This window comes from Rhinatrema bivittatum, chromosome 2 (assembly GCF_901001135.1).
Source record: "Rhinatrema bivittatum chromosome 2, aRhiBiv1.1, whole genome shotgun sequence".
In the NCBI taxonomy this organism is placed as follows: domain Eukaryota; kingdom Metazoa; phylum Chordata; class Amphibia; order Gymnophiona; family Rhinatrematidae; genus Rhinatrema; species Rhinatrema bivittatum.
In genome coordinates, this window is record NC_042616.1 from 594487166 (window position 1) to 594513319 (window position 26154).

The 26154-nt window shown below is 50.8% G+C and overlaps 1 protein-coding gene across 2 annotated transcripts in view; it reads left to right on the forward strand.

The window, feature by feature from the left end:
* Window positions 1-26154, forward strand: part of THOC1 (THO complex 1) — a 191480-nt gene that overhangs the window by 123954 nt on the left and 41372 nt on the right. For both annotated transcript variants that reach the window (XR_003854773.1, XM_029591099.1), the window contains exon 16: window positions 1090-1185. Coding sequence is in view for 1 of the 2 variants with exons in the window: in XM_029591099.1 (XP_029446959.1) it covers window positions 1090-1185 (96 nt within the window). In the remaining variant the exon portion in view is untranslated. The remainder of the gene's footprint in view (window positions 1-1089; window positions 1186-26154) is intronic.

Sequence of the window (26154 nt, forward strand, 5' to 3'; positions counted from 1 at the left end):
GGGAGCCAATGAAGGTCCTTCAGGATAGGGGAGATTTGGTCGTATTTGTGAGCGTTGGAGAGGGTTCTGGCTACAGCGTTCTGTAGCATTTGGAGGGGCTTTATGGAGCAGTAGGGTAGGCCAAGAAAGAGGGGGTTACAGTAGTCCATCTTGGATGCCAGTGTAGCCTTTGACGACAGTGCGGAAGTCACTAGCATGAAGGAGAGGTTTCAGGTTTTTTAATACTTTAAGTTTGAAAAAACCCTCTTTGAGTGTGGCACTGATGTGTTTTTTGAAGTTCAGTTGTTGGTCAATTAGGACCCCCAGGTTCCTTGTGCAGGGCTGAGCATGAGGAATCTTGACAGCAGAGTCAGTTGTGAGTGCGGGGTTGATAGGGAGGTGATGGGATATGAGGAGGAGTTCAGTTTTGGCAGTGTTTAGAACAAGATGGAGGTTGGTAAGTAGGGAGTTGATGGCAGCGAGATAGTTTCCCCAGGATTCAAGGGCGTCAGATAGGGTGCCTTGAATGGGTATGATGATTTGCACAGCATCAGCGTAGAGAATTTGAGGCCAAGTTCTGATAAGAGTTTGCACAAGGGGGTGAGGTAAATGTTAAAGAGGGTAGAAGAGAGGGAGGAGCCTTGGGGGACTCCTTGGGCGAGGGCGTAGTGGGAGGACTCGGCATTGCCTCTTTTTACGGTGAATTGCCTATTGTCAAGGTAGGATGAGAACCACTTAAGGTCTGTGCCGGAAAGGCCAATGTCAGTTAGGCGGGCAAGGAGATGGGTGTGATTTATGGTATCGAACGCTGCTGAAATGTACAGTAGGGCAAGAATGTAGCTGTGACCTTGATCCATTCCCCTGAGTAAGTAGTCGGTCAAGGAAAGTAAGAGGGTCTCAGTGTTGAGGTGTTTACGGAAGCCAAATTGGGAGGGGTGGAGAAGGTTGTGAGTTTCAAGGAATTCTGTAAGTTGCGAGTTGACGACCTTCTCCATGACTTTGAGATGAACCAGACCAGAAATAATAAATTCAGAATAATGTGCTGGAAATTCAAGTCTTACAACCTTTTATCAAACTAGAAGCCTAGTTTTCTTTTCTTTTACACTTTAGACCATTGGATTCCAAGCCTACAAAAATCGTAAAAAAACGACCAGCTCCTGAGGAATTCCTGGGCAAAGGACCCAACAAGAAAATTATCATGGGAAAGTATGACTGGTTTTTGTTCCTTTATCACTTTTGTGTCTTGCTTTACACCACAATGCTTTGTCAGTTACAGCATCAACATTATATAGCATAAAACATAAAATCAATAAAACACAATCACATCACAACATATGAAGACACAAAAAAATCAGAAGTCAGAATTACAACCAACATAAATTTTAATTTACAAATTTATATTCTGACTTTTCAAGTACATACTTGTACAAGGTGGATTACAGCAGCTTTAAAACCATAGGCATACAAAACAATGCACAAACACTTTATATTGTAAAAAAAAAAACAAAAAAAAAACTATACAATCAATGTGCCTGTTACAGAGGGTGGTTTATTGGGGATTTATTGGATTTATATATTTTACTGTTGCTTGAAATGTTTTTTAATTTTGTAGTTCCTTTTCTTTATGTAAGTCACTTAGAACCTTTTTTTGAATAGGTGACTCACAAATCTTTGGAAATAAATTATACACAATAAGGTTAAACAATGCTGAAAGTGACAAAAAGGTTAATCTCCATACCAAGGAAACTTGTTTAGTATTGTATATATCTTTATGAGAAAAGAATACTCAAAAATCAGCCAGGATTCTCTGGAACTAATTCAAAGTAATTTCCCAAAGACATAAAATGACATTAATACCACCATCTCCATCCCCCGACTAAACAATCATGTGTTTGCTTTTGCCTAGAAAAAGGGTAGTCCTTAATTCTCCAGTATCAATGGAAGTGCATTGGGCACCACTCCTGTAAAAAGTCTTCTCTCTAATTCTAACCAAGTGAGCTACTGTTAATGATTGTATCCCAAGGGGTGAATTGGTTGATACAGTGAAAGATTTTTGTTTTAATATAATGAACAATGATAGCAATATTCAGAAACCTAAACATAAAAACTAGAAACACTAACAATAGTACAATTGCCCATAAGGGCAGGAACCATCCCAAAAAGAACAGTTCAGCCCCTCCATTATCCAAGAATAACTTCTTAAAAGCCCTGGAAACATTCTAAACTCTCAGATCTAAAATCCCCATTAAACCCCAAAATACTAAACCCCCATACCCCCAATCATAAATTCATTAATTGCTTAGAGTCTACCATCTAGGTTGACTTAACTAATTAAAGCAAGAAAATAACTTAAACACCTTCTTGAATGGTCATCTTAACTCTAACGCCAGGTTATGGAATATGATCAGAGCCTAAGAAGCCTAAAAGGTGAATACATTTTTTTTTTTTTGAAAATTTAGTTTTTAGATGTTTATCGCTGACTCCCCAATGTACCGTATCACTTTGTCCATTAATTATTACAAATGGTTTGGTCTCTGTGCTTTTAAAAACTGACAGGGTCCAAACAAATCCCCGCTGGAAGCCCACCTGAATGGGGTTTCCATTAGTGGCTAACTTGCATAACACCCAGTATGCCAATCAGACTTATGCTTCTGATTGCACAGATGACTCAGCAATGGATGTCAGGATATATTTGAAGTTCACCATAACCCCAGTTTTGTTATGCTGTGCTTAGAAGCAGGAAACAGAACCTTGCTTTCTCACAGGACAAGCAGGATGGTAGTCCTCACATATGGGTGACATCAGGATGGAGCCCAATCACGGAACACTATTGTCAAAGTTTCTAGAACTTTGACTGGCACCACTGAGCATGCCCAGCATGCCATTAACCCTGCATCCAGCAGGGGTCCCCCTTCAGTCTCTTTTTTTTTTTTCCGCGTTGCTTTAGCCACGTGGAGTGAGGAGCTCTCTCACAGATTCCTGACAGGAATTTTTTCCTCAGGAATTAATTTCAGAATTTTCAAAATTTCTAGCCCCATTCGGGGTCCCCCTGTCCACCGTCGATACCCGCAGCCGTAAGGTAAGCTTTACCTCTATTTTCGGTCTGTTACCAGCGGTTCCAGGGTTTAGGCCTGACTGTCACCGACCGCACTGCAGTCTAAATTTGACGGCAGCGATGGCGACGGGTTTTCGTAGGTGCCCCGACTGTCCTCGGACAATGTCCATCACAGACCTTCACCAGGTTTGTGTGCTCTGTCTGGGCCCTACCCATGACGTGGACACATGTACCAACTGTGCCCAAATGACCTCTAAGGGGCGTCAAGCCAGGTTAGAAAAGATGGCTTTGCTGTTTCATACCAAACAGCTCCCTGCTTCTAAGGCCTCCAAGTCATCAACACCATCGCTTGCCAAGTCTCGTCATTGATCAGACACCGATGACTCTCGATTGACATCGAAGACTTCAACTTCTACATCCTTGACACCGGGCACGGGCAAGGCCGAGCATCGGGACAAATATCAGCATCGAAAGACGTCTCCGTCTGACCCAGGCGCACCGGTGGCCTCGACTTCAACATCGACCGAGCCACCGAAGAAGAAGGCCTGTGTCGAGGAGCCCCCAACCTCCTCCGGGCCGGGTACACCGAGGCATTCCCCGCCTTCGGTGGGGGCGGCAACCGAGACTCCACATATTCCGGTGGACCCTCCGGCAATGCCTGTCCAGCTTCCCACTCCGGAACTGGTCTTAACACCAGCTTTCCGTGAGGAATTGAACCAGATGGTTCAAGAGGCAGTGGTGCAGGCCCTCCATGGACTTCCGGCTCCATCGACGTTGATTCCGATCCCGACTCCGGAACTGATGCCGCCGATGCTCACACCATTACTTGACCAACTGGATGCTCTCATCGGTGCTCTGCCATCGGCACTGGTGAAAACACAGATTTGTCAAGATCCATAGACTCCCATCCATATCTCCTCGGAGGAGGAGGGAACATCGATGCCGGATCTGATTCCAAGGCCTTCTGGAGTAGTTTCACCGAGGCATCCACCGAATTCAGAGTCCTTCGGTGCCCACCCTGCCTCGAATACCGCATTGACCTTTACCGATGCCACCGGTGCCTCCTCCGATACCTTCGGTGCCCCGATCTCGGGCCAGAGAAGGCCCTTCCCTGTACGTACCAAGATCAGTCCAGACGGTGGGTTATGTCCCCCGTCCAGCAGATGGAGTCAGAACAGACTTCGAGGGACGTCACCAGTAAGAGCCAGTGCTCCCTCTGCTGGAGCTCAGTATCTTTCTGACTCCAGCAGATGAGAGTTGGGGGGGATCACAGCTCCCCCGCACTGACAGGGTTTCAGGTTTTCTTCTGTCTTCTTTGCTTTTCCTGTCAACTGGTTTGAAATGTGTCTGTGTTATTTTTGAATCAAGTTAAAGTTTAAAAAAAAAAAAAAAAAAAAAGTGCCCTAGCTTTGGAGGCGTGTCTTTCTCTCTGCCTTCTTTGCTTCTGCTTGCTTCCTCGCGGCTGGTAAGTTTGGGGGTTTTTCTCTGTTGTTGGTTTTCCTTTTTCAGGTTTTTTCTTCGATCCGGCAGCGTTTTTGGAGCCCCGTGGCTGCCGGGGGTCCCGGCACCGCCACGTGGTGGCAATCGATCCCGCGGGTCAGAGGCTTTTTTCGCGGGCTTTCTCGGCCTGACAGGGTGGTTTTCGCGGCGCTGCAGGGATTTTGTGGAGCGGGTTGTGCAGGCCCTCCGGCCCCCCCGCGGCGCCTCGTAGTGCCTTCAGGCGCCCCCCCCCCCGAGCCCTTTTTCTTTGGTTTTCCCGGCGTCTTGGGTCATGCCGCGGCCGTCCCGATGCGCGGCCTGCGGCGAGCCAGGATCCCGAATTTCGCGGGAGGGGATTTGTGCGAGGTGTCTCCCGGGTGGGGAAGGCACCTCGCAGCTGATTACTGATTTTTCGTCCCTCCCCTCCCCCCGGCAAGGGCGGCGCGGGCCGGCCACATCGCCGCCATTGGCGGGAACGGCGGCCATGTTATTGTCGCGGCATGTTGCTGCTGCTGAAGCGGTTTTGGAGCGGAGGGATTTTCGGGAGGTTTCACCCCCGAACTTATCCCCGGAGGGGGGCTTACCTGTTCCTGAGCCTTCGGAGGTTCCCTCCTCGGACCCCCCTCCCAGCTTCCTGCGTTTCTCGCCGGAGTTTATTCTACTTATGCACAGCGCATACTTGCAGGGGCTGGGGGCTCCCAGGGGTGTTTCTCCCCCCCAGGCCCCCCACCAGCCAAGACCCCTCGGGTCGCCTTGGCCCCTCCTGGTGCGCCCCCCGACCCAGTGGCCCCTCCTGGTGCGCCCCCCGACCCGGTGGGGTCGCTGTCAGGGGCCCCGGGGCCGCTCCTGCGCCCTCGAGCGGATCAGGGAACTTCGGGAGCGATCTCGCCATCGGGGAGGGCTTCCCCGGATCCTCTGGACCCTTCGCCGTCGGAGTTGCCTCCTGAGGGGGACGACCCGCTGGCGCTTCGCATTTTTCAGAAGGATGAACTGAATGACCTGATCCAGCAGATCCTCCTGGAACTGGATCTGGATCCTCCCCCGGATCCACCGCTCCCGGTGGCGCCCGCAGTCACCATATCGGCCAGAAAGGGGGATCCGGTTCTCGCAGCGCTTCGTCCTAGGCCTCGGGCCTTTCCCATCCATGAGTCCTTCCTGCAGCTCCTCACCAGGGAGTGGGATGCTCCTGAAGCCGCGTTAAAGGTCACTCGGGCCATGGAAAAGTTGTACCCGCTGCCGCAAGATTTCTTGGACCTGATAAGGGTCCCCAAGGTGGATTCGGCCGTGTCGGCGGTCACCAAGAGGACGACGATTCCAGTCACTGGTGGTACGGCGCTCCGGGACACCCAGGACCGCAAGTTGGAAGTCTTCCTGAAGAGGGTGTTTGAAGTTTCTGCTCTGGGTATGCGTGCGGTGATGTGTACCTCCCGGGCCCAGCGGGCCAGTCTCCGATGGACGCAACAACTGCTCACTTCACAGTCGTTACCCCCGGGCGAAGCCGCTCAAGCTGACCGCTTGGAGTCCGCCATAGCTTACGGGGCCGATGCCCTCTACGACCTTTTCCGAGTTCAGGCACGGACTATGGTTTCGGCGGTGGCGGCCAGACGGCTTCTTTGGCTACGCAACTGGGCGGCGGATGCTTCCTCCAAGTCGAGCTTGGGCTCTTTGCCTTTCCGGGGCAAGTTCCTTTTTGGCGATGACCTGGACCAGCTCATAAAATCGCTGGGAGAGAATGCGGTACACAGGCTCCCTGAAGACAGGTATCGTCCCTCCAGGGCGTTTCCTGCTACACGGACCAGATCTAGAGCGCAGCGGCGCTATCGATCGTACAGGCAGCCGGGGACCCGCGCTGCCTCCTCTAGGCCTCAGCCTTGGTCCCGGTCCTTTCGAGGGCGGCGGCCCGCACGTGACGGCTCTGGGCAGGGTAACCCCCCGCCTAAGTCGTCCCACCAATGATGCCAGCTGTGCCCACTCCTCCACTCCCCGGATAGGGGGTCGATTAGCGGAGTTCTACGAGGAGTGGGTAAGGATATCCGCAGACCAGTGGGTCTTGGACACTATAAGAGAAGGTTACGCATTGGAGTTTGTCCGTCCTCCCAGGGACCGGTTCATCTTCTCCCCCTGTGGATCGGATCTCAAGAGAGCGGCAGTACAACAGACTCTGGACCGGCTGCAGAGCATAGGAGCCATTTCCACCGTCCCCTTCGGCGAGGTGGGCTCGGGACATTATTCCATCTACTTCGTCGTACCGAAAAAGGACGGCTCCTCTCGGCCCATCCTCGATCTAAAGGAAGTCAACAAGTCTCTGCGAGTCAGCCGGTTCTGCATGGAGACTCTTCGATCAGTGATCGCGGCGGTTCACCGGGGGGAATTCCTGGCCTCCTTGGACTTGACAGAGGCATACTTGCACATTCCTATCCTGCCGGCGCATCGTCGTTTTCTCCGCTTCAAGATCCTGAGTCAACACTTCCAGTTCACGGCCCTCCCGTTCGGCTTGGCGACAGCTCCTCGCACTTTCACCAAGATCATGGTTGTCGTGGCGGCAGCCCTCCGCAGGGAGGGGATACTGGTCCATCCCTATCTGGACGACTGGCTGATTCGAGCGAAGTCTTTCAACCACGGGCAGGAATCGGTAGCCCGGGTGGTCCAGGTTCTGCAATCTCTGGGATGGGTAGTGAACTTCTCCAAAAGTTTTCTGGTTCCCTCTCAGCACCTGGATTTCCTGGGGGCCAGCTTCGACACGCGGCAGGGCAAGGTGTTCTTGCGTCCGGACAAGGCTCAATCATTGCGGGAGCATGTCTGTCGTTTTTCAGCTTTGCTGGAACCCACCTCCTGGAATTACCTACAGTTACTGGGAGTGATGGCGTCCACCATCGACATGGTGCCCTGGGCTTTTGCTCATCTGCGCCCTCTGCAGGCGTCTCTTCTCTCCAGGTGGAAACCAGTGTCTCAGGATTATCAGGTGATCCTTCCTCTCCCCACGGTCGCCAGGGACAGTCTGGACTGGTGGCTGGTCCCGGCAAATCTGGCTCAGGGAGTCTCCCTCGAGGTCCCCAATTGGGTGGTAGTCACCACCGATGCCAGTCTCGTGGGCTGGGGCGCTGTCTGCGACCGAAGCGCAACGCAGGGGACGTGGTCCCCAACGGAGGCGACGTGGCCGATCAACCGTCTGGAAACCAGGGCGGTGCGTCTGGCACTACAGCGGTTCCTCCCCCTGGTACAGAACAGAGAAGTGCGGATCCTCTCCGACAACGCCACCACAGTGGCCTACATCAATCGACAGGGGGGCACAAGAAGCAAACATGTCTCCCTCGAGGCGACACTTCTAATGGATTGGGCGGAAAGGCATCTCGTCAGGATCGCAGCTTCTCACATCGCCGGGGTGGACAATGTCCAAGCGGACTTCCTCAGTCGTCAACAACTGGATCCCGGCGAATGGGCTCTCTCCGACGAGGCGATGCGGTTAGTGATTCAACTGTGGGGCACACCACACTTCGATCTGATGGCTACGTCCACCAACGCCAAGGCAACGCGTTTCTTCAGTCGTCGGAGGGAACACGGCGCGGAGGGGGTGGATGCCCTAGCCCTCCCTTGGCCGGCTCATCGGCTGCTCTACGTATTTCCTCCGTGGCCATTGGTGGGCAAGACGCTCCGCAGAATAGAAGAGCATCGAGGTCCTGTGATTCTCGTCGCTCCGGAGTGGCCGCGCAGACCTTGGTTTGCGGATCTCCTCCAGTTGGCGGTGGACGGTCCGCTTCGTCTAGGTCATCTTCCGCGTCTGCTACACCAGGGGCCAGTATATTTCGACCAGGCCGAACTCTTCTGTCTTGCGGCATGGCTTTTGAACGGCGCCGCCTCAGACGCAGGGGATACCCTGAGGTGGTAGTTGCTACTATGCTGCGTGCCCGGAAATCTTCTACTTCCGTTGCGTACGTACGAGTTTGGAAAGTTTTCGACGTCTGGTGCTCTTCCAAGGGGATCCGACCCACGGAGGCGTCGGTTCCGTCGATTCTACAGTTCCTTCAAGATGGTCTGGATAAGGGACTCGCTTATAATTCTCTACGTGTCCAGGTAGCGGCCCTGAATTTTTTCACACGAGCGGATGGCTCTCTTCTTCTGCAACCGGACGTTGCCCGTTTCCTCAAGGGAGTCAAGCACATACGCCCTCCAGTGAGGGATCCTTGTCCCTCCTGGAGTCTCAACCTTGTGCTTCGGGTTTTGTCAGGGGCACCTTTTGAGCCGATACGTGGTGCGACCCTCAAGGACCTGACTCTCAAGGCGGTTTTCCTTGTTGCCATATGCTCAGCGCGTCGTATCTCGGAGCTACAAGCGTTGTCCTGCAGGGAGCCTTATCTCAGATTCACAGATTCCAGAGTCTCCCTGCGCACCGTACCTTCTTTCCTGCCGAAGGTAGTCTCGTCCTTTCACTTGAATCAGACGGTGGAGCTTCCATCCTTTGGACCCAGCGAGCCCCGGTCTCTGCGTCTCTTGGATGTTAAACGTACTTTGCGTCACTATCTGGAGGTGACCAATGACTTCCGGCTCTCCGATCATCTCTTCGTTCTCTGGTCAGGGCCGAGGAAGGGGTGCCAGGCTTCAAAGACAACGATCGCACGATGGCTGAAAGAAGCTATCTCAGCATCCTACATTGGAGCGGGACGAACTCCTCCTAGCGGGGTTGTCGCTCACTCGACCCGCTCACAAGCTGCTTCATGGGCGGAATCTCGCTCCGTCTCCTCACAGGAGATCTGCCGGGCAGCGACATGGAAGTCTCTGCATACTTTTTCCCGGCATTATCGACTACACCTGGCGTCGTCCTCCATGGGACATTTTGGCGGCCAGGTTCTCCGAGCAGGGCTATCAGGGGCCCACCCGGTTTAGGGAAGCTTTGGTACATCCCACCGTCTGGACTGATCCTGGTACGTACAGGGAAAAGAAAATTATTCCTTACCTGCTAATTTTCGTTCCTGTAGGACCAAGGATCAGTCCAGACGCCCACCACTTTGGGATCTTTTGCTTCTGCTCGGGTCTGCTCACTGTCGATATATTCAGTTTTTGTGTCTTATCTCTGTTTCACAGCTCCCTATAAGTTGGGTGCCTTACCGCTCGTTGACGGCTTATTATTATTATCTATAGTTAATGCCTGTTTTTCCAGGTTCGTTTATGTAACTTGATTCAAACCCTTTCGGGTCTTTGGGCTTTGCTATACGTGCTACTGAGCTCCAGCAGAGGGAGCACTGGCTCTTACTGGTGACGTCCCTCGAAGTCTGTTCTGACTCCATCTGCTGGACAGGGGACATAACCCACCGTCTGGACTGATCCTTGGTACTACAGGAACGAAAATTAGCAGGTAAGGAATAATTTTCTTTTTTTTACCATCTGGAGGCCCATTGGATGCTGGGGATCAACCCTACCAGCCTTGGACCAATGATTCCTCGGACTCCCAGGACACCAGGGATATCCCATCTGAACCTTCTCCTCCAGAGGAGAGGCGAAGATCCCTGCCGGAAGACCTCTCCTTCATAAATTTTATCAAGGAGATGGCGGAGACCATTTCATTTACCCTCCAGACGGAAGAAGACTCCAGACATAAAATGCTAGAAGTCCTTCAGTTTGTAGATGCACCTAAGGAGGTAATGTTCATCCCGGTTCATGAGGTCCTCCTTGACCTTCTTCAGCGCAACTGGGAGCACCCAGGGATGGTCCCACCTATCAATCGTAAGTCTAATGCTACTTTTTTAGTCCAATCAGCACCTGGCTTCCAGAAAACTCAACTGGCCCACCATTCAGGGGTGATCGGATCTGCCCAGAAGAAGGCCGGAAGACCACGGCCTCATTCTTCCGCACCTCCTGGGAAGGAGCAGAAATTCCTTGATGCTTTTGGTCATAGTCTTTCATGGTTCTGTGTTAATTTCCCGTATTGCTGCCTACCAACTATATATGAAGCAATACAACAGGAATCTATTTAAGCAGTTGCAGGAATTTTCTGATTCCCTTCCAAACCAGTTCCAGGACCAGCTCAATTCGATCCTCAAAGACCTTGATGCTGGCAAGCATGAAGTGTGGGCCGCTTATGACATCTTTGACACTGCTTCCAGGGTGTCAGCAGCTGGGATAAGTGCCATGAGGTGGGCATGGCTGAAATCCTCTGATCTGCGCCTAGAAGTTCAGGAGCGGTTAGTGGACTTCCCCTGCATGGGAGATAATCTATTCGGTGAGAAGATTCAAGAGACCATCACACGGCTCAAGGATCATAATGAGACTTTACGTCAACTCTGCTAGGCACACGGATTTCCCCTCCACTTCCAAACGGCTGTTCAGAAGGGAGGCAAAAAGATCCACCTTCAAAGCTCGTAGATACTACTCTCCTCCAGCTCGGTCTCGTCCAACCAGACCATATTAAAAGGCTCAACCTTACCAGGCCTGGCCTCAGAAGACACAGCCACCTCCGCAACCTGGTCCTCCTTCGGGATTTTGACTCCCCATTAGAGAGCAATTGTCGCCTTCCACCTCTGCCGTCTCTGCCACTTCACCAGCATGTGGCACACGATCACCATGGATCAGTGGGTCCTGTCGGTTGTAGCTCAAGGTTACCATCTAAACTTCTTCTCAGTACCTTCGGACTCTCCACCTCAGCCAGGGTGGAGTTCCACCGACCACTCGCCACTTCTAGAGGAGGAAATAAGATCCCTTCTACAAGCCAATGCCATAGAACAAGTTCCCCTTCTACAAAGGGGAAAGGGCTTCTACTCCCGGTATTTGCTAATATCAAAAAAATCGGGAGGCATTCGTCCAATCTTAGATGTTCGTGCCCTAAACAAGCATCTACGAAAGAAAAAGTTCCGGATGGTAACTTTAGGCTCTCTACTCCCTCTTCTTCAACAGGGAGATTGGCTTTCCTCTCTAGATATACAAGACGCATATGTGCATATAGCAATAACCCTGTCTCACAGACAATACCTTTGGTTCCTCGTCGGAAGCCAGCACTTCCAATACAGAGTGCTTCCGTTCGGTCTCGCATCGCCACCTCGTGTCTTCACGAAATGCCTGGCAATAGTAGCCGCATATTTGAGGCGGCTAGGCACTCACGTCTATCCTTAGCTGGACGACTGGTTACTGAGGGCTCCGTCTGCGGAGGCAGTTCTTCACTCCCTCCATCTCACTTTGCAACTACTACTGTCATTGGGATTTCTAGTTCATTATCAAAAGTCCAATCTGACTCGGTCTCAACTCCTCTCCTTCACTGGAGTGGTTCTCAACACTATCCAAGCAAAACCTTTTCTTCCAAGGGACCGCGCGTATACTCGTGCAATGCTTGCAAACACTATACAAACTCTCCGAACCACAACTGCTCGTCTTCTCATCTTGTTGGGCCACATGGCGTCCTCGGTCCATGTTCCACCAATGGCTCGCCTTGCCATGAGAAGTAGCGCAGTGGACATTAAAGTCCCAGTGGTCTCAGGCCCACCATCCATTGTCCATGTCACCAGGCAGCTTCGTCTCTCGCTAGCTTATTGGATCCAGGAGTCCAGTCTGGGCAATAAGGTGTATGCCCTTATAGCCTTCAAGGATCTAATTCCTTTGATGTGCACCATGAGGAAAACCTTTTCCATTTGTAATAAGATTGCCTAGTAGAAGGCTTTTGTGAAGCTACCAATCCTAATCAAAACAGACAACCAGGTAGCGATGTGGTACATCAACAAGCAGGGAGGGACCGGCTCTTACCTGCTATGTCAGGAAGTAGCACAGATCTGGGCTTCAGCGCGCTCTCATTCCATACTACTGAGAGCAACCTACCTGGCGGGCGTGGACAATGTACTAGCGGACAAACTCAGTCGCACGTTTCATCCCCACGAGTGGTCCCTGAACCCCACGGTGGCGGAAAACATATTCCAGAAGTGGGGGTATCCGAGTATAGACTTCTTTGCGTTGATTGACAACCGCAAAGGAGAGAACTTCTGCTCCCTACACCTCAGTCACTGAACTCCAGTGAGGGACGCCTTCGACCTCTCTTGGGCAACAGGTCTCCTGTATGCCTATCCCCAACTTCCATTCATTAGCAAGACTCTCGTGAAGTTACAACGGGACAAGGGCCTCATGATTCTCATAGCCCCTTACTGGCCACGCCAGGTGTGGTTTCCCATCCTTCACGACCTCTCAGTCCGTCAACAAATTCATCTAGGTGCAGATCTGTATCTGATTTCTCAGAACAGCGGATAGCTGCGTCATCCGAACCTCCAGGCCCTGTCGCTGACAGCCTAGATGTTGAAAGGCTAATCTTACAATCCTTCAACCTCTTGGACTCTGTATCCCTAGTCCTGGTAGCTTCACGAAAGCCTTCTATTAGAAAATCTTATCATTCCAAATGGAAAAGGTTTTCCTCATGGTGCATATCAAAGGAATTAGATCCCTTTACCTGCCCCACAACGAAGTTTTTAGACTACCTCTGGCCCCTCTCAGAGTCTGGTCTACAAACTTTATCCATTAGAGTTCATGTCAGTGCAGTGGCTGCCTTCCATAAAGGTTTCGACACAACCCTTAGTGGTACGCTTTATGAAGGGCTTGCTACACCTCAAGTCCCCTCTCCATCCCCCGGCCCCTGCTTGGGACCTTAATGAGGTATTAGCACGACTCATGAAACCTCTGTTTGAGCCTCTGCACTCCTGTGAGTTATATCGTCTCACTTGGAAAGTGCTCTTCCTTCTTGCTTTGACCTCTGCTCGCAGGATCAGTGAGCTACAGGCGGTGGTAACATACTCTACCTTACACGAAATTCCTTCATGATTGGGTGGTCCTTCGCACTCATTCTAAATTTTTACCATAGGTAGTCTCTGAATTTAATTTTTTTTTTTTAATTTGCACTTTATTTTTTCATTTCAAAAAGTAAGACAATTCTTACTAACAGAAAATAGGAACACAATATCCTGTAATCATCCCGTACAAAAGAAATGCATAAAAATTACGAAATCTTTAACATTGGTATATGTTCCTCCTTTAGGAATTACTGATGCTGGGGGTGAATATAAGGGAGATATAATTGTAATAAACATTACACTCTATTTATACAAAGGTGATTGGCATAACGTTACTGACAACCTTACTATCTCATCTTAATCCCGCTCGGTATTAACTAGGGGTTATTACTGTAATCACCCTAGAATTTACAAACGATTTAAGTTGCTCTGGATAATAAAATACAAAGCACTCTTTCTGTTTCACTATACATTTGCAGGGGTATCTAAGCACAAACGAATAGCCCAAAGATAACACTTGCCCCCTAAGTTGCAAAAACTCCCTTCTTCTTTGTTGCGTAAGCCGAGAGAAATCTGGGTATATTCTAACTGCCCCATAAAAAGGTATCAAAATATTCTTGAAAAAGCTTCTCATGACAATACCCATTTCCTGCTCTGAAACAAGTCACCAGAAGGGTAGCTCGGTCACATAACTCCACAGCGGAATCCTCAAGATATTGAGTGAGATTTTCCAGCATCTGTACTTGATTTCCTGCCTGCTGTCTGTCCCTCCGTGAAACTCGAAAGAAAAACATCTTGGCAATACAAGGCATTTTTGACTCCTTGAGTTTCAAATTTTCCAGGAAAAATTTCTTTAAGGTAATTTCCAAATTTTGCCCCACAATTTTTGGAAAATTTAAAAATCTCAGGTTAAGATGCCGTGAATATTTCTCTCTCAATCCTTCGTGAAGTACTGGTTAGATCTTTAATTATTTTAGTATTGCACTCACTGTTAACTTTTAGTGAGGCCTCAACTACTTCAATCCGAGGTTCCAAACTGCAGGTTTTTATTTCCAAATCAGCCACTTTTATGCTGATTCCCTCTACTTTTGTATTAAAGCCTTGAAAAGCTAGACTTAAACCAGATACCAAGTCCCAGAGTGTCGAGAGTCACATTAACTGGCTTAGGTGTTATCTTAAGTTGGCTAAACTCACCAACTTTCTTTGCCAGTTATCCTCTGCCGGAACAGGCACACTTTCCCGGGTCTCCTTCCCTCCTCCATCGGGGGTAGACGTTCGTGGTTCAGCCCCAGTTCCTCTTTCTCCCACCTCAGAGGCTCCATCAGGGGGCACGGGGAAGCTGAAAACTTCTACTCTCTGCTCTCCTCCAGCCGAGAATGCATTCAACACTTTGGTAGGCTGCCCCTCGACAGCAGCTAGGAGACCAGGCGGGGACATCATCACTGAGTGCCGAGATTCTGGAGGACTCAGTCACATCCCCCAAGGATGCCGAAGCTCCCTCCTCGATCGCCTTAGCAGGGGTATCGCCTTAGCAAGCGAACCTTAGCAAGCAAGCTGAGTAGGTAGCTATTAGGCGTCCCACCATCCGGGGGGGGGGGGGGGGGGGTCGGAGGGGTAAACCCGCATTTTACCCTTATGTTTCGCAGGCATTATTTTAAACTCAGGAAACAAGTCTCGGGAACGCTTTCACTCAACTCCTGCACACCACAATCTTGCCCCCCCCCCCTGAATTTCATTTAAATCAATCCGTTGTACTGTCTGCTTTCTTTCCAAGACCCCACTCACATCCCGGTGAGCGGGCTCTGCATTCCTTGGACTGCAAGCGTGCGCTAGCCTTTATTTGGAACGCACTGCAGCCCATAGGAAGTCCACCCAGCTGTTTGTTTCCTTTGATAAAACTAAACTGGGAATCCTGGTGGGCAAGCAGACCCTGTCCTCCTGGCTGGCGAACTGTATTTCTTTCTGCTACCAGCAAGCAGGTCTTCCACTCCAAGGACGCGTGAAAGCGCATTCTGTTCGAGCAATGGCAACATCTGTAGCGCACCTTCGTTCTGTACCTCTTGAAGACATCTGCAGGGCTGCTACTTGGAATTCTCTCCATACCTTTGCAGACAAGATTCTATCTTTGGCTAGCAGACAAGATTCTATCTTTGGCCAGTCTCTTCTGCACAATTTATTCTCAGCTTAATACCCAACTTCCTTCCAATGGCCCGCTGGGAATTTCAGCCTGCCCTCTTAACCAAACCCACCCCTGTTGTGCCTGTTGCATGTCTTTGGGTGCTTTTGGTACATTACTCGGGCATCCTCAGCTCGCTATTCACCCATATGTGAGGACTACCATCCTGCTTGTCCTGTGAGAAAGCAGAGTTGCTTACCTGTAACAGGTGTTCTCACAGGACAGCAGGATGTTAGTCCTCATGAAACCCGCCCGCCACCCCACAGACTTGGGTTCGCTTGCGATTTATTTTATTTTTCGCACATATTTTTTACTATAAACGAGACTGAAGGGGGACCCCTGCTGGATGCAGGGTTAGTGGCATGCTGGGCATGCTCAGTGGTGCCAGTCAAAGTTCTAGAAACATTGTCAAGTGTTCCATGATTGGGCTCCATCCTGATGATGTCACCCATATTTGAGGACTAATATCCTGCTGTCCTGTGAGAACACCTGTTATCCCAGGATAAGCAGGATGCTAGTCCTCACATACGGGTGACATCAGTAATGGAGCCCTATGTACGGAAAAACTTCTTTCAAAGTTTCTATGAAACTTTTGACTGGCACCAGAGTGCCTACTGAGCATGCCCAGCATGCCATGATATTCCCTGCCACAGGGGTCTCTCTTCAGTCTTCTTTTTTCCACGGAGCCGTTAGCCTCACGGTTACTAGGAGTCCTGTGGAGAATTCTCCACAACTTAAACCTGTAGAAAAAGTTGGAAAAACTTCAGCCACAAGGGTCTCCCCTTAGTATACCATCGCGGTAAGTTTTTCTCCTTGATTCGCGGTTCCGTACCGTTTTTGACCGTGTTTTTCCCTGGTCATCGGTCGCCGACGGCTGTCTGACCTGAAAATGGCTTCGGGATTCAAAAAGTGCCCTAAGTGCACTAGAAATATGTCGATTACCGACCCCCACCAAGACTGCGTTTTCTGCCTTGGTGAGAACCACGATGTTAGGGCCTGCCCCTTGTGTGCCACCATGACATCGAAAGGACGTCGACTCCGGCTGGAGAAGATGGAACAACTGTTCAAAATTCAGCTTTTACCGGCAGCATCATCCTCAACGCAATCGTCTCCGGCTGGATCGATTCGTAAGGTGGTGTTAAAGAAACGAGTCCCAGGTGAGTCGGGAGATGCTTTTATTTCCTCCCCCTCTCCATCGTCAAAGGCATCGACATCGGTAAGCAAAAAGGCCAAGGAAAAAGAAAAGCATCGGCATCGTAGGTCGCATACGTCGACCACCGACCCGATACCCGTGGTGCCATCGACAGAAATCGAATCGACGGCTAAGAGACCTCGGCTGGACGTACAGGCTCTGGAGCCATCGATACCAGGGCGATCCCCGCCGATTTTGGCGCAGAGAACCGTACCCTTTCAGGGCTCTGAGGAGGTACCGGCATTGCCAATACCGCCTCTCCCCATGGGTGCTCTGTTTTCACCATCCATGCGGGCGGAACTTGATGTTTACATACGTCAAGCGGTACGGGACACATTCCTCGAAGCGATACAGAGGCCACAACCTTCAACACCAGCGATGCCATCGACGCCGATTCCGGTACCGACGGATATTTCGCCCTCGATACCGATGTCACCGGCCATTCCGGCACCGATGCCCTCGATGCCGATTCCAGCCATTCCAACACCAGTGCCGTCGATGCCGATTCCGGTGCCAGCACCGATGAAACCATCGATGCCCATTCCAGAAGTCTCCATTTTTCAGCCTCTCATGGAAAAATTGGACACCCTAATCCAGGCTGTATCCAATAAACCTCAAGATGTGGATCAAGGCATGCTTCCAGAACCACTACCTGGTCCTTCTGGTATTCTCCCACCTCTGAGACCACAATCTCCACCAATTCCTGCCATTCCATTGAGACCTGTCAGACCATCAGGTCATCCAGCAGACACTGCATCTGAGTCTGACACAGATGTCTCTACAGATGAAGATCTGTTATCCCAACCTTCACCTCCAGAGGATAGGAGAAAGTCACCCCCGGAAGATCTTTCTTTCTCCAATTTTGTTAAAGAAATGTCAAACGATACCTTTTCCACTTCTCTCTGAACTTGACACCAGACAGAAGACATTAGAGGTGCTAAGGTTTGTAGATCCACCTAAGGAAATACTGGCTGTACCAGTACATGAAGTGCTGCAGGAGCTCATGTACAGATTGTGGGAGCACCCTGGATCAGTAGCATCGGTTAACAAGCAAGCAGATGCTACATATCTCGTCCAGCCTATTCCTGGATTTCAAAAATCTCAACTACCACACCAGTCAGTGGTAGTTGAGTCAGCCCAGAAAAAAACTAAAAGGCTCAAGACACATACTTCCACACCACCAGGAAAGGACAATCGATTCCTGGACAGTTTAGGCAGAAAGATCTTTCAGGGTGCAATGTTGGTCTCAAGAATAAATTCTTATCAGTTATTCATGAACCAATATCAACGCAACCTCTGGAAACAGGTAGAAGGCCTTACCCAGGATCTTCCAGAACAATTTCAGGAAGCATTCTCACAACTCGTGCATAAAGGCCTAGAAGCAGGCAAGCACGAAGTAAGAGCTACATATGACAGCTTCGAGATTGCTTCTCGATTGTCAGCCTCAGGAATCACGGCTTGTAGATGGGCTTGGCTGAAATCTTCTGAGTTTTTGTTTGTTTATTTATTTATTTGAAAGTTTTTTATATACCACACATGGGATCACTTACGTGTCTGTCTAAGCGGTTTACAAATTTACATACACAATAAAACAGAGTTTACATATTTAGTATAACCAAAATTTACATACATAGTAGAGCAAAGTAATACCTAATAATAGCGGAAACAAAGGAGTATGAGAGAGTTTAAGGTGTTGATTTAGGTGCAGGTACTGTAATTGTACGCATCGTTAAATAAGAAGGTTTTAATCATCTTTTTGAAATCATTTCGATTGGGTGTCATCCGGATATGGTCTGGTTAAGGCCAGAAGTTCAAGAGAGATTAGCCGACCTTCCTTGCTTGGGTGAAAACCTATTTGGGGACAAGGTCAAAGAAGCAGTGGCCACCATAAAGGACTACACTGAAACTCTCAAGCAACTATCACTGATTCCTCAGGAGTCACAACCACCTTCTAGAAGACCTCCTAGAAGGGAAGTTAGGAGGCCTTACTACCGTCAACGACGATACTACCATCCAACAAGCCGACCAAGACAAGCTCGTCCAACTCAGCGCCCTCAGTCTCTGCAAAGGCCTGCTAGGCCTCAACCACCTGTCCAGACTGCATCTACCTCAGGTTTTTGAAATACAACCAGAGAGCAGAACCCCCTTTCAAAATCCACTTCCAGAATTACCAGTGGGAGGTCGCATAACCTTTTTTCATCACACATGGACCTCCATAACCACAGACCAATGGGTACTTTCCATCATAGCTCAAGGGTACCAATTGGATTTTCTCACTGTACCAAAAGAAACTCCACTAATCCCATCTTGGACAGTGAACCAACACTCAAAAATTCTAAAAGCAGAATTATCCACCCTTCTGAGAGCCAGGGCCATAGAACCAGTTCCCAGGCCTCAGCAGGGCAGAGGATTCTACTCCCGTTATTTCCTCATTCCAAAGAAAACCGGAGGCCTTCGTCCCATCCTAGACCTCAGAAATCTCAACAAATTTCTCAGGAAAGAAAAATTCAGGATGGTATCATTAGGCACCATGCTACCTCTTCTTCAAAGAGGAGATTGGCTCTGCTCTCTGGATCTTCAAGACACATACGCTCACATTCCCATTTTTCCTCCTCACCGAAAATACCTGTGACTTCTGGTAGAAGGACAACATTTTCAATACAGAGTGCTTCCATTCGGCCTAGCCTCAGCACCTCAGGTATTCACAAAGTGCCTGGCAGTAGGGGTGGCACATCTCCACAAACAAAAGGTGCATGTATTCCCCTATCTAGACGATTGGCTCATAAAAAGTCAGACACAAAAAGGAGCTCTCAATTCCCTCAAGCTCACAGTCAACTTGCTTCACTCCTTGGGATTTCTCATCAACTACCAGAAATCCAAATTCACACCATCTCACCTGTTGCAATTCATAGGTGCAGATCTAAACACAACCATAGCAAAGGCTTTTCTTCCAAGAGACTGGGCTCAAACACTCATTCTCCTGGCACACTCTTTCCGGACTCAATCTCAAGTTACAGCTCATCAGTGCCTCACCCTACTCTGTCACATGGCCTCCACAGTTCACGTCACTCCCATGGCCAGACTGACCATGCGACTAATGCAATGGACACTCAAAACTCAGTGGATTCAAGCCATTCAACCATTGTCCACTCCTATTCAAATAACACAGGAACTGCGTTCCTCCCTCCTCTGGTGGACATCCATGAACAACTTGCTCAAAGGTCTACCTTTTCAGCAACCAGTTCCACAAGTGACATTAACTACAGATGCGTCCACCTTAGGCTGGGGAGCACACATTGGTCATCTAAAGACACAAGGGACGTGGACAAAACTCGAGGCCTCTTTTCAAATAAACTTCCTAGAGCTTCGAGCTATACGTTATGCGCTACATGCGTTCAAGGACTGCCTTTCACAAAAGACTGTTCTGATCCAAACGGACAAACAAACAAGGAGGGACAGGTTCCTATCTCCTTTGTCAAGAAGCAGCTCAGATTTGGGATTGGGCCCTAGCACATTCAATTCTTCTACGGGCCACTTACCTAGCGGGCATCCACAACATAGTGGCCGATCGCCTAAGCCGTCAGTTCCAACCACACGAGTGGTCCTTGGATCCCGCGATAGCAACCAAGATCTTTCAACGCTGGGGTCAACCAACAATAGACCGTTTTGCATCTCACCTGAACTGCAAAGTGAACAATTACTGTTCTGTGCTCTGGCAGGAGAACAGCCTACCAAAGGATGCCTTTGCTCGCCATTGGAACTCAGGCCTGTTATATGCATATCCACCGATACCACTCATAACCAAAACTCTAGTGAAGCTACAACAGGACAAAGGGACCATGATACTCATAGCCTCATACTGGCCTCGACAGGTATGGTTTCCCACACTGCTAGATCTTTCAGTCAGGGATCCCATTCACCTGGGAGTAGCTCCCAATCTCATAACTCAGGAACAGGGTCAGTTGCGCCATCCCAACCTTCAATCCCTGTCCCTGACAGCATGGATGTTGAAAGCTTGATCTTACAACCACTCAACCTTCCAACCACTATATCTCAAGTGCTGATAGCGTCACGTAAACCTTCCACTAGAAAGAATTATTCCTACAAATGGAAACGGTTTACTTTGTGGTGCACTCAGAAATCTATAGATCCTTTCACTTGCCCCACTACCTCACTACTAGACTACCTATACCATCTTTCAGACTCTGGTCTTAAGACCTCATCTGTAAGAGTCCATTTGAGTGCAATCTCAGCTTACCATAATAAGCTAGGAGACACTTCTATCTCTTCACAACCCCTCATAAGTAAGTTTATGAGAGGTTTGATGCACCTAAAACCTCCACTACATTCCCCTAGCATACAATGGGACCTGAATGTAGTATTAGCCAGGCTCATGCGTTCCCCATTTGAACCCATAGACACCTGTGACCTGAAATTTCTTACATGGAAAACTGTATTCCTCATTGCCATTACATCAGCTAGGAGAGTCAGTGAACTACAAGCACTCGTCACATATGAACCTTTTACAAAGTTCCTGCATGACATGGTGGTCCTCCGTACTCATCCTAAATTCCTCCCAAAAGTAGTCACGGAATTCCACCTGAACCAATCTATAGTTTTACCAACATTTTCCTAGCGTGTAGCAGATGGACTCAGAACAAATGGGTATAGTGTGCTCGTGCTAGCAGTTGGAGACGGATCTGACGTCAGCACGTAGTACATATACCCCTGCAGGAAGTGCAGAAGCTCAGTAATTTCCGTCTCCAAAGCAGTTTGGAGCTCCCTCACACTCGCTGAGCGTTTTTCCAAATTCTAAATTCATAGAAGACTTCTACCTGAAGACGAGCCCCGCACTCCTGCGGTGATACCCTCGGGTCCCTCCCCCAGTTGAGTTTCCCGAGGTGATTTCCATGGTCCCTCGGAGGTAGGTGCCTCGGTCCGGTGGCTGAATCGCGGCAGGAACCTAGCCCCCGAGTGAGAAGGGCTCGGGCGCGGCATAGAGGCAGCCTGGGTCCCGATCCGTTCGCGGTGAGGACTTGGCCCCCGAGCGAGACGAGTTCGGGCGCGGCCTAGAGGCAGCGGGTGCACTTCCTCGAGCGCGGCGGTGACGGTAATCACCCTCTCCCCCCGCAGCCAGAGACCGCCCGGGTCGCAGCCGGGAAGCGCCGAAGATCAGGTAAGGCGTACATCTTTACTTTGCTGGTCTCCGAAGAACGAGGATTAGCGGGGTCTGCCTACGTGGTAGCCCGCCAAGGAGGTCGCCATTTTGCCTGCATGCTCGCCGTCGCCATCTGCCCTGGTTCACCGCCTCGATCTAGCGTTCAGACAGACTAAGCGCACAGGCAACGGGCGCGTATGTTAGGCGCACGTTCATAGGCGCACTTAATAGGCGCACGTCTTCGCGCATATTACAAGACACGATGGAGCGTATGAGAGCCCATGCGACCGCAGAGCAGGCACCTCCAGAATCAGGCATGAGAGCTCTAGGCCTCTGCTCAGCATGCCACCTCAGAGCCACACAGAGCGAGGAAGCAGACTCCCTATGTGCCCAATGTGAGGAGGCCCTGGGAGTTCCAGGCCAGGGCCGGTCCCAGCCCAGATTAATTGCCAGTTCCTCAGGGAACAACCTAGAGACCTGGTGACCCTAAGGCTAGAACCTGCTTCGCTCTCCTGGGTGGAATTATTCAAGGGGATTCACGCCTTTGTCAAGATGCAGTCTGATCCCCGAACGGACCCGTACGTACCGGATGACCCTGCCCCTGGACCCTTAAGACCTAGGCACGGCCACACGCCACCCGGAAGCCCCACTTATGGGGACTCAGATTACTCTGAGGAAGAAGGCGAGCTCCCCGAGGAGGGAGAACTTCCCTCGGGGATAGAGCCGTATCGAACCATGAGACACTTCTTTCTTAAGGAGGATCTCCCAGACCTGGTCTCTCAATGCCTGTCGGAGCTGGCTATCCCGGGCCAAGGCACTCCAGGGGAACCTAGAATGAACCCCCTGCTAGAGGGCCTGCGTCAAACGGCTCACCATTTTCCCCTCCTACAAGCAGCACAGCAGCTAATCGATCTGGAGTGGAATGCGCCGGAGGCCTCATTCAAAGGGGGTCGGGCCTTGTCTAGCATGTACCCCCTGGACCCGGCAACCAAGGAGCTGCTGGCGTGCCCCAAGATAGACGCCATAGTTTGCGCAATTGTGAAGCGCACCACCATTCCAGTGGAGGGAGGGGCGGCACTCAAGGATGCACATGACCGGCGCTTGGACGCCATTCTGAAACAAGCCTTTGAGGTGGCAGCCATGTCCCTACGAATTGCGACCTGCTGCACCGTGGTGATGCGGTCCTGTTTATCACAAGCCAGGAACAACACCCCAGGAGAAGAAATGGAATCAGCCCTCTCGTTCCTCACTGACACTGCCTCCGACCTAGTCCGTACGGCAGCCAAGGGAGTGTCGTCCTCAGTGGCAGCCAGGAGACAGCTCTGGCTACGAAATTGGTCGGCCGACTCCTCCTCCAAGACGTGCCTTACAAGAATGCCCTTTAAGGGATCCCTCCTGTTCGGCAGCGACCTCGAGAAACTGGCTAACAATCTCCATTACCCCGTCTACCAGAAGACAATCTCCATTACCCCGTCTACCAGAAGACAAGTCAAGGAGGAACCAGCGCCCTTTTCCTAGGCCATCCAGAGGTAGAAGCTCTCAACGCTTCAACCCCTACAGGACTAGCTACAACCACCTCGTTCTCGTGCCTGGTCCGAAAGGACTGGTTCCTGGTCTAACAAGAGGGGAACCGGCTCGGGTTTGGGTCCCGGCCGCACCCCACAATGAGAATCAGCCGACCCATCTGGGGGAGGAAGCCATAGGGGGCAGGCTAACCCTATTCTACCGCATATGGGTCGAGATTACTTCGGACCAGTGGGTCCTCGCCATCATCCGAGAAGGGTATTACCTGGATTTACTTCATCTCCCTCCGGACAAGTTTGTGGAATCTCCGTGTCACCCCTCAAGAGGGCGGCAATGGAAGCTACCTTGTGGAGGCTCTTGTCCCTAAAAGCCATAATCCCAGTGCCTGCATGGGAGATAAATTCTGGGCATTACTCCATTTATTTCATCGTACCCAAGAAGGGGGGGCACCTTCAGACCCGTCCTGGACCTCAAGTCAGTCAACCGGCACTTACGGGTCCCAGGATTTCGCATGGAAACTCTGCGGTCAGTCCGAAGCGTAATACAGCCAGGGGAGTATCTCACATCCCTGGATCTGTCAGAGGCCTACTTGCATATCCCAATCCATCGGGATCACCAGCGCTACTTACGCTTCAAAGTCCTGAAACAACACTTCCAGTTCCGGGCTTTACCCTTCAGGTTAGCCACCGTGCCGCGGACCTTTACCAAGGTAATTGTAATGGTGGCGGCGTCACTCAGAGGAAGGAAGGAATTCTCGACCATTCCTACCTAGACGATTGGCTGATCAGGGCAAAGTCACCGGAGGAGAGCCTCCGGGCAACCAACAGAATTATATCTCTTCTGGAAAGCCTAGGATGGGTAGTCAACACAAACAAGAGTTACCTACAGCCTTCGCAGTCGCTGGAATACCTAGGAGTCCGATTCGACACCCAGGAAGACAAGGTCAGCCTGACCTCCAAGAGGAGATCAAAACTCCGGAATCGTTTGCAGAATCTGCTGAGCACCACCCGGCCCACAGCTTGGGATTACCTACAGGTCCTCGGCCTAATGGCCTCCACTCTGGAAGTGGTACCATGGGCACGGGCTCATATGAGACCATTACAACGCGCCCTCCTATCTCTGTGGAGCTCACGATTACAGAACTACACCGTGCATCTACCTCTACCGGCCAGAGTACGGAATCAGTTACGGTGGTGGCTGCAGCCCGGCCACATGAGCCGGGGGTCAAGGATGTCCTCCCCAACCTGGACCCTGCTCACTACAGATGCCAGCCAGAGCGGCTGGGGAGCACACTGCGAAGAGCTAACCGCCCAGGGGCGGTGGAACAGAGAAGAGTCGGGGTGGAACATCAACCGACTAGAGGCACGGGCGGTCAGGTTAGTCTGCCTGCAATTTGCCCACAGACTTCGAAACAGAGCAGTCAGAGTGATGTCGGACAACGCCACCACGGTGGCATACATCAACCGACAGGGCGGAACCAGAAGCAGACAGGTATCCTTAGAAATAGCCCCCCTGATGGCTTGGGCGGAGGCGAATCTTCAGGACATCTCCGCCGTCCACATCGCCGGAAAGGACAACACCACGGCAGACTTCCTCAGCAGAGAAAGCCTAAACCCGGGGGAATGGCAGCTGTCGCCCACAGCTTTCCAGATGATTGTGGATCAGTGGGGGACTCCGGGCATGGACCTACTAGCGGACAGGTCCAACGCTCAAGTACCCAGATACTTCAGTTGCAGACGAGATCCTCTCTCCCACAGGATCGACACTCTAGTACAACCATGGCCTCAAGGGATCCTGCTATATGCGTTTCCTCGCTGGGCGCCATTGTACACAAGATTCAGCAGCACAGAGGCCTAGTTCTTCTAGTGGCCCCGGACTGGCCAAGAAGACCCTGGTACGCAGACATGAGAAGACTGTTGGCAGGGAATCCACTACCCCTGCCTCCACACAGGGACCTGCTGCGGCAAGGTCACATCCTCCACGAGAATCCAGCTGAATTCTCTCTTACGGTCTGGCCATTGAGAGGGCTAGACTGAAGAAAAGGGGATACTCGGGGCCGGTAATACACTCCTCCGAGCACGCAAATTCTCCACATCACTAACATATTTAAGGATCTGGAGGGTATTTGAAGCCTGGTGCGACACTCACAGCGCCAATCCACATGCCACTAAAATCCCTATCATTTTGGATTTCCTGCAAGATGGACTTCTGAAGGGTCTGTCCCTCAATTCCATCAAGGTTCAGGTGGCAGCGCTATCCTGCTACGGTCCCAGGAGTGAAGGCAACAGCATTGCCACACACCCAGACATTTCACGTTTCCTGAAAGGAGTCAAACACATTCACCCGCCACTGAAGTGGCCAGTGCCCCTGTGGAACCTCAACCTAGTTTTGGAATTTCTAGCGGGACCCACCTTCAGGCCCCTTCGAGGCCTGTCCCTCCGTTTGTTAACCTTGGTGTTCCTGCTGGCTGTATGCTCAGCACGCCGCATCTCAGAGCTACAAGCGCTGTCCTGCCGTGATCCGTTTCTCAGAATCACTCCAGAAGCTATCCATCTTCGCACGGTTCCTTCCTTCTTACCCAAAGTAGTCTCACACTTCCACCTTAACCAAACCATATCCTTGCCAACCACGGAAGGTTTGAAGAAGTCGGAAGAAGGTCGAATACTGCGCCATCTCGACATCGGCAGGCTGCTGTCCAGATACCTGGACATGTCGGAAGCAGTACGAAAGAAGGACCACCTGTTCGTCCTTCACAGCGGGAAGAAGCAAGGGGAAGCGGCCTCACGGGCAACCATCGCCCGCTGGATCAAAGAAGTTATCAAGGCGGCCTACGTAGAA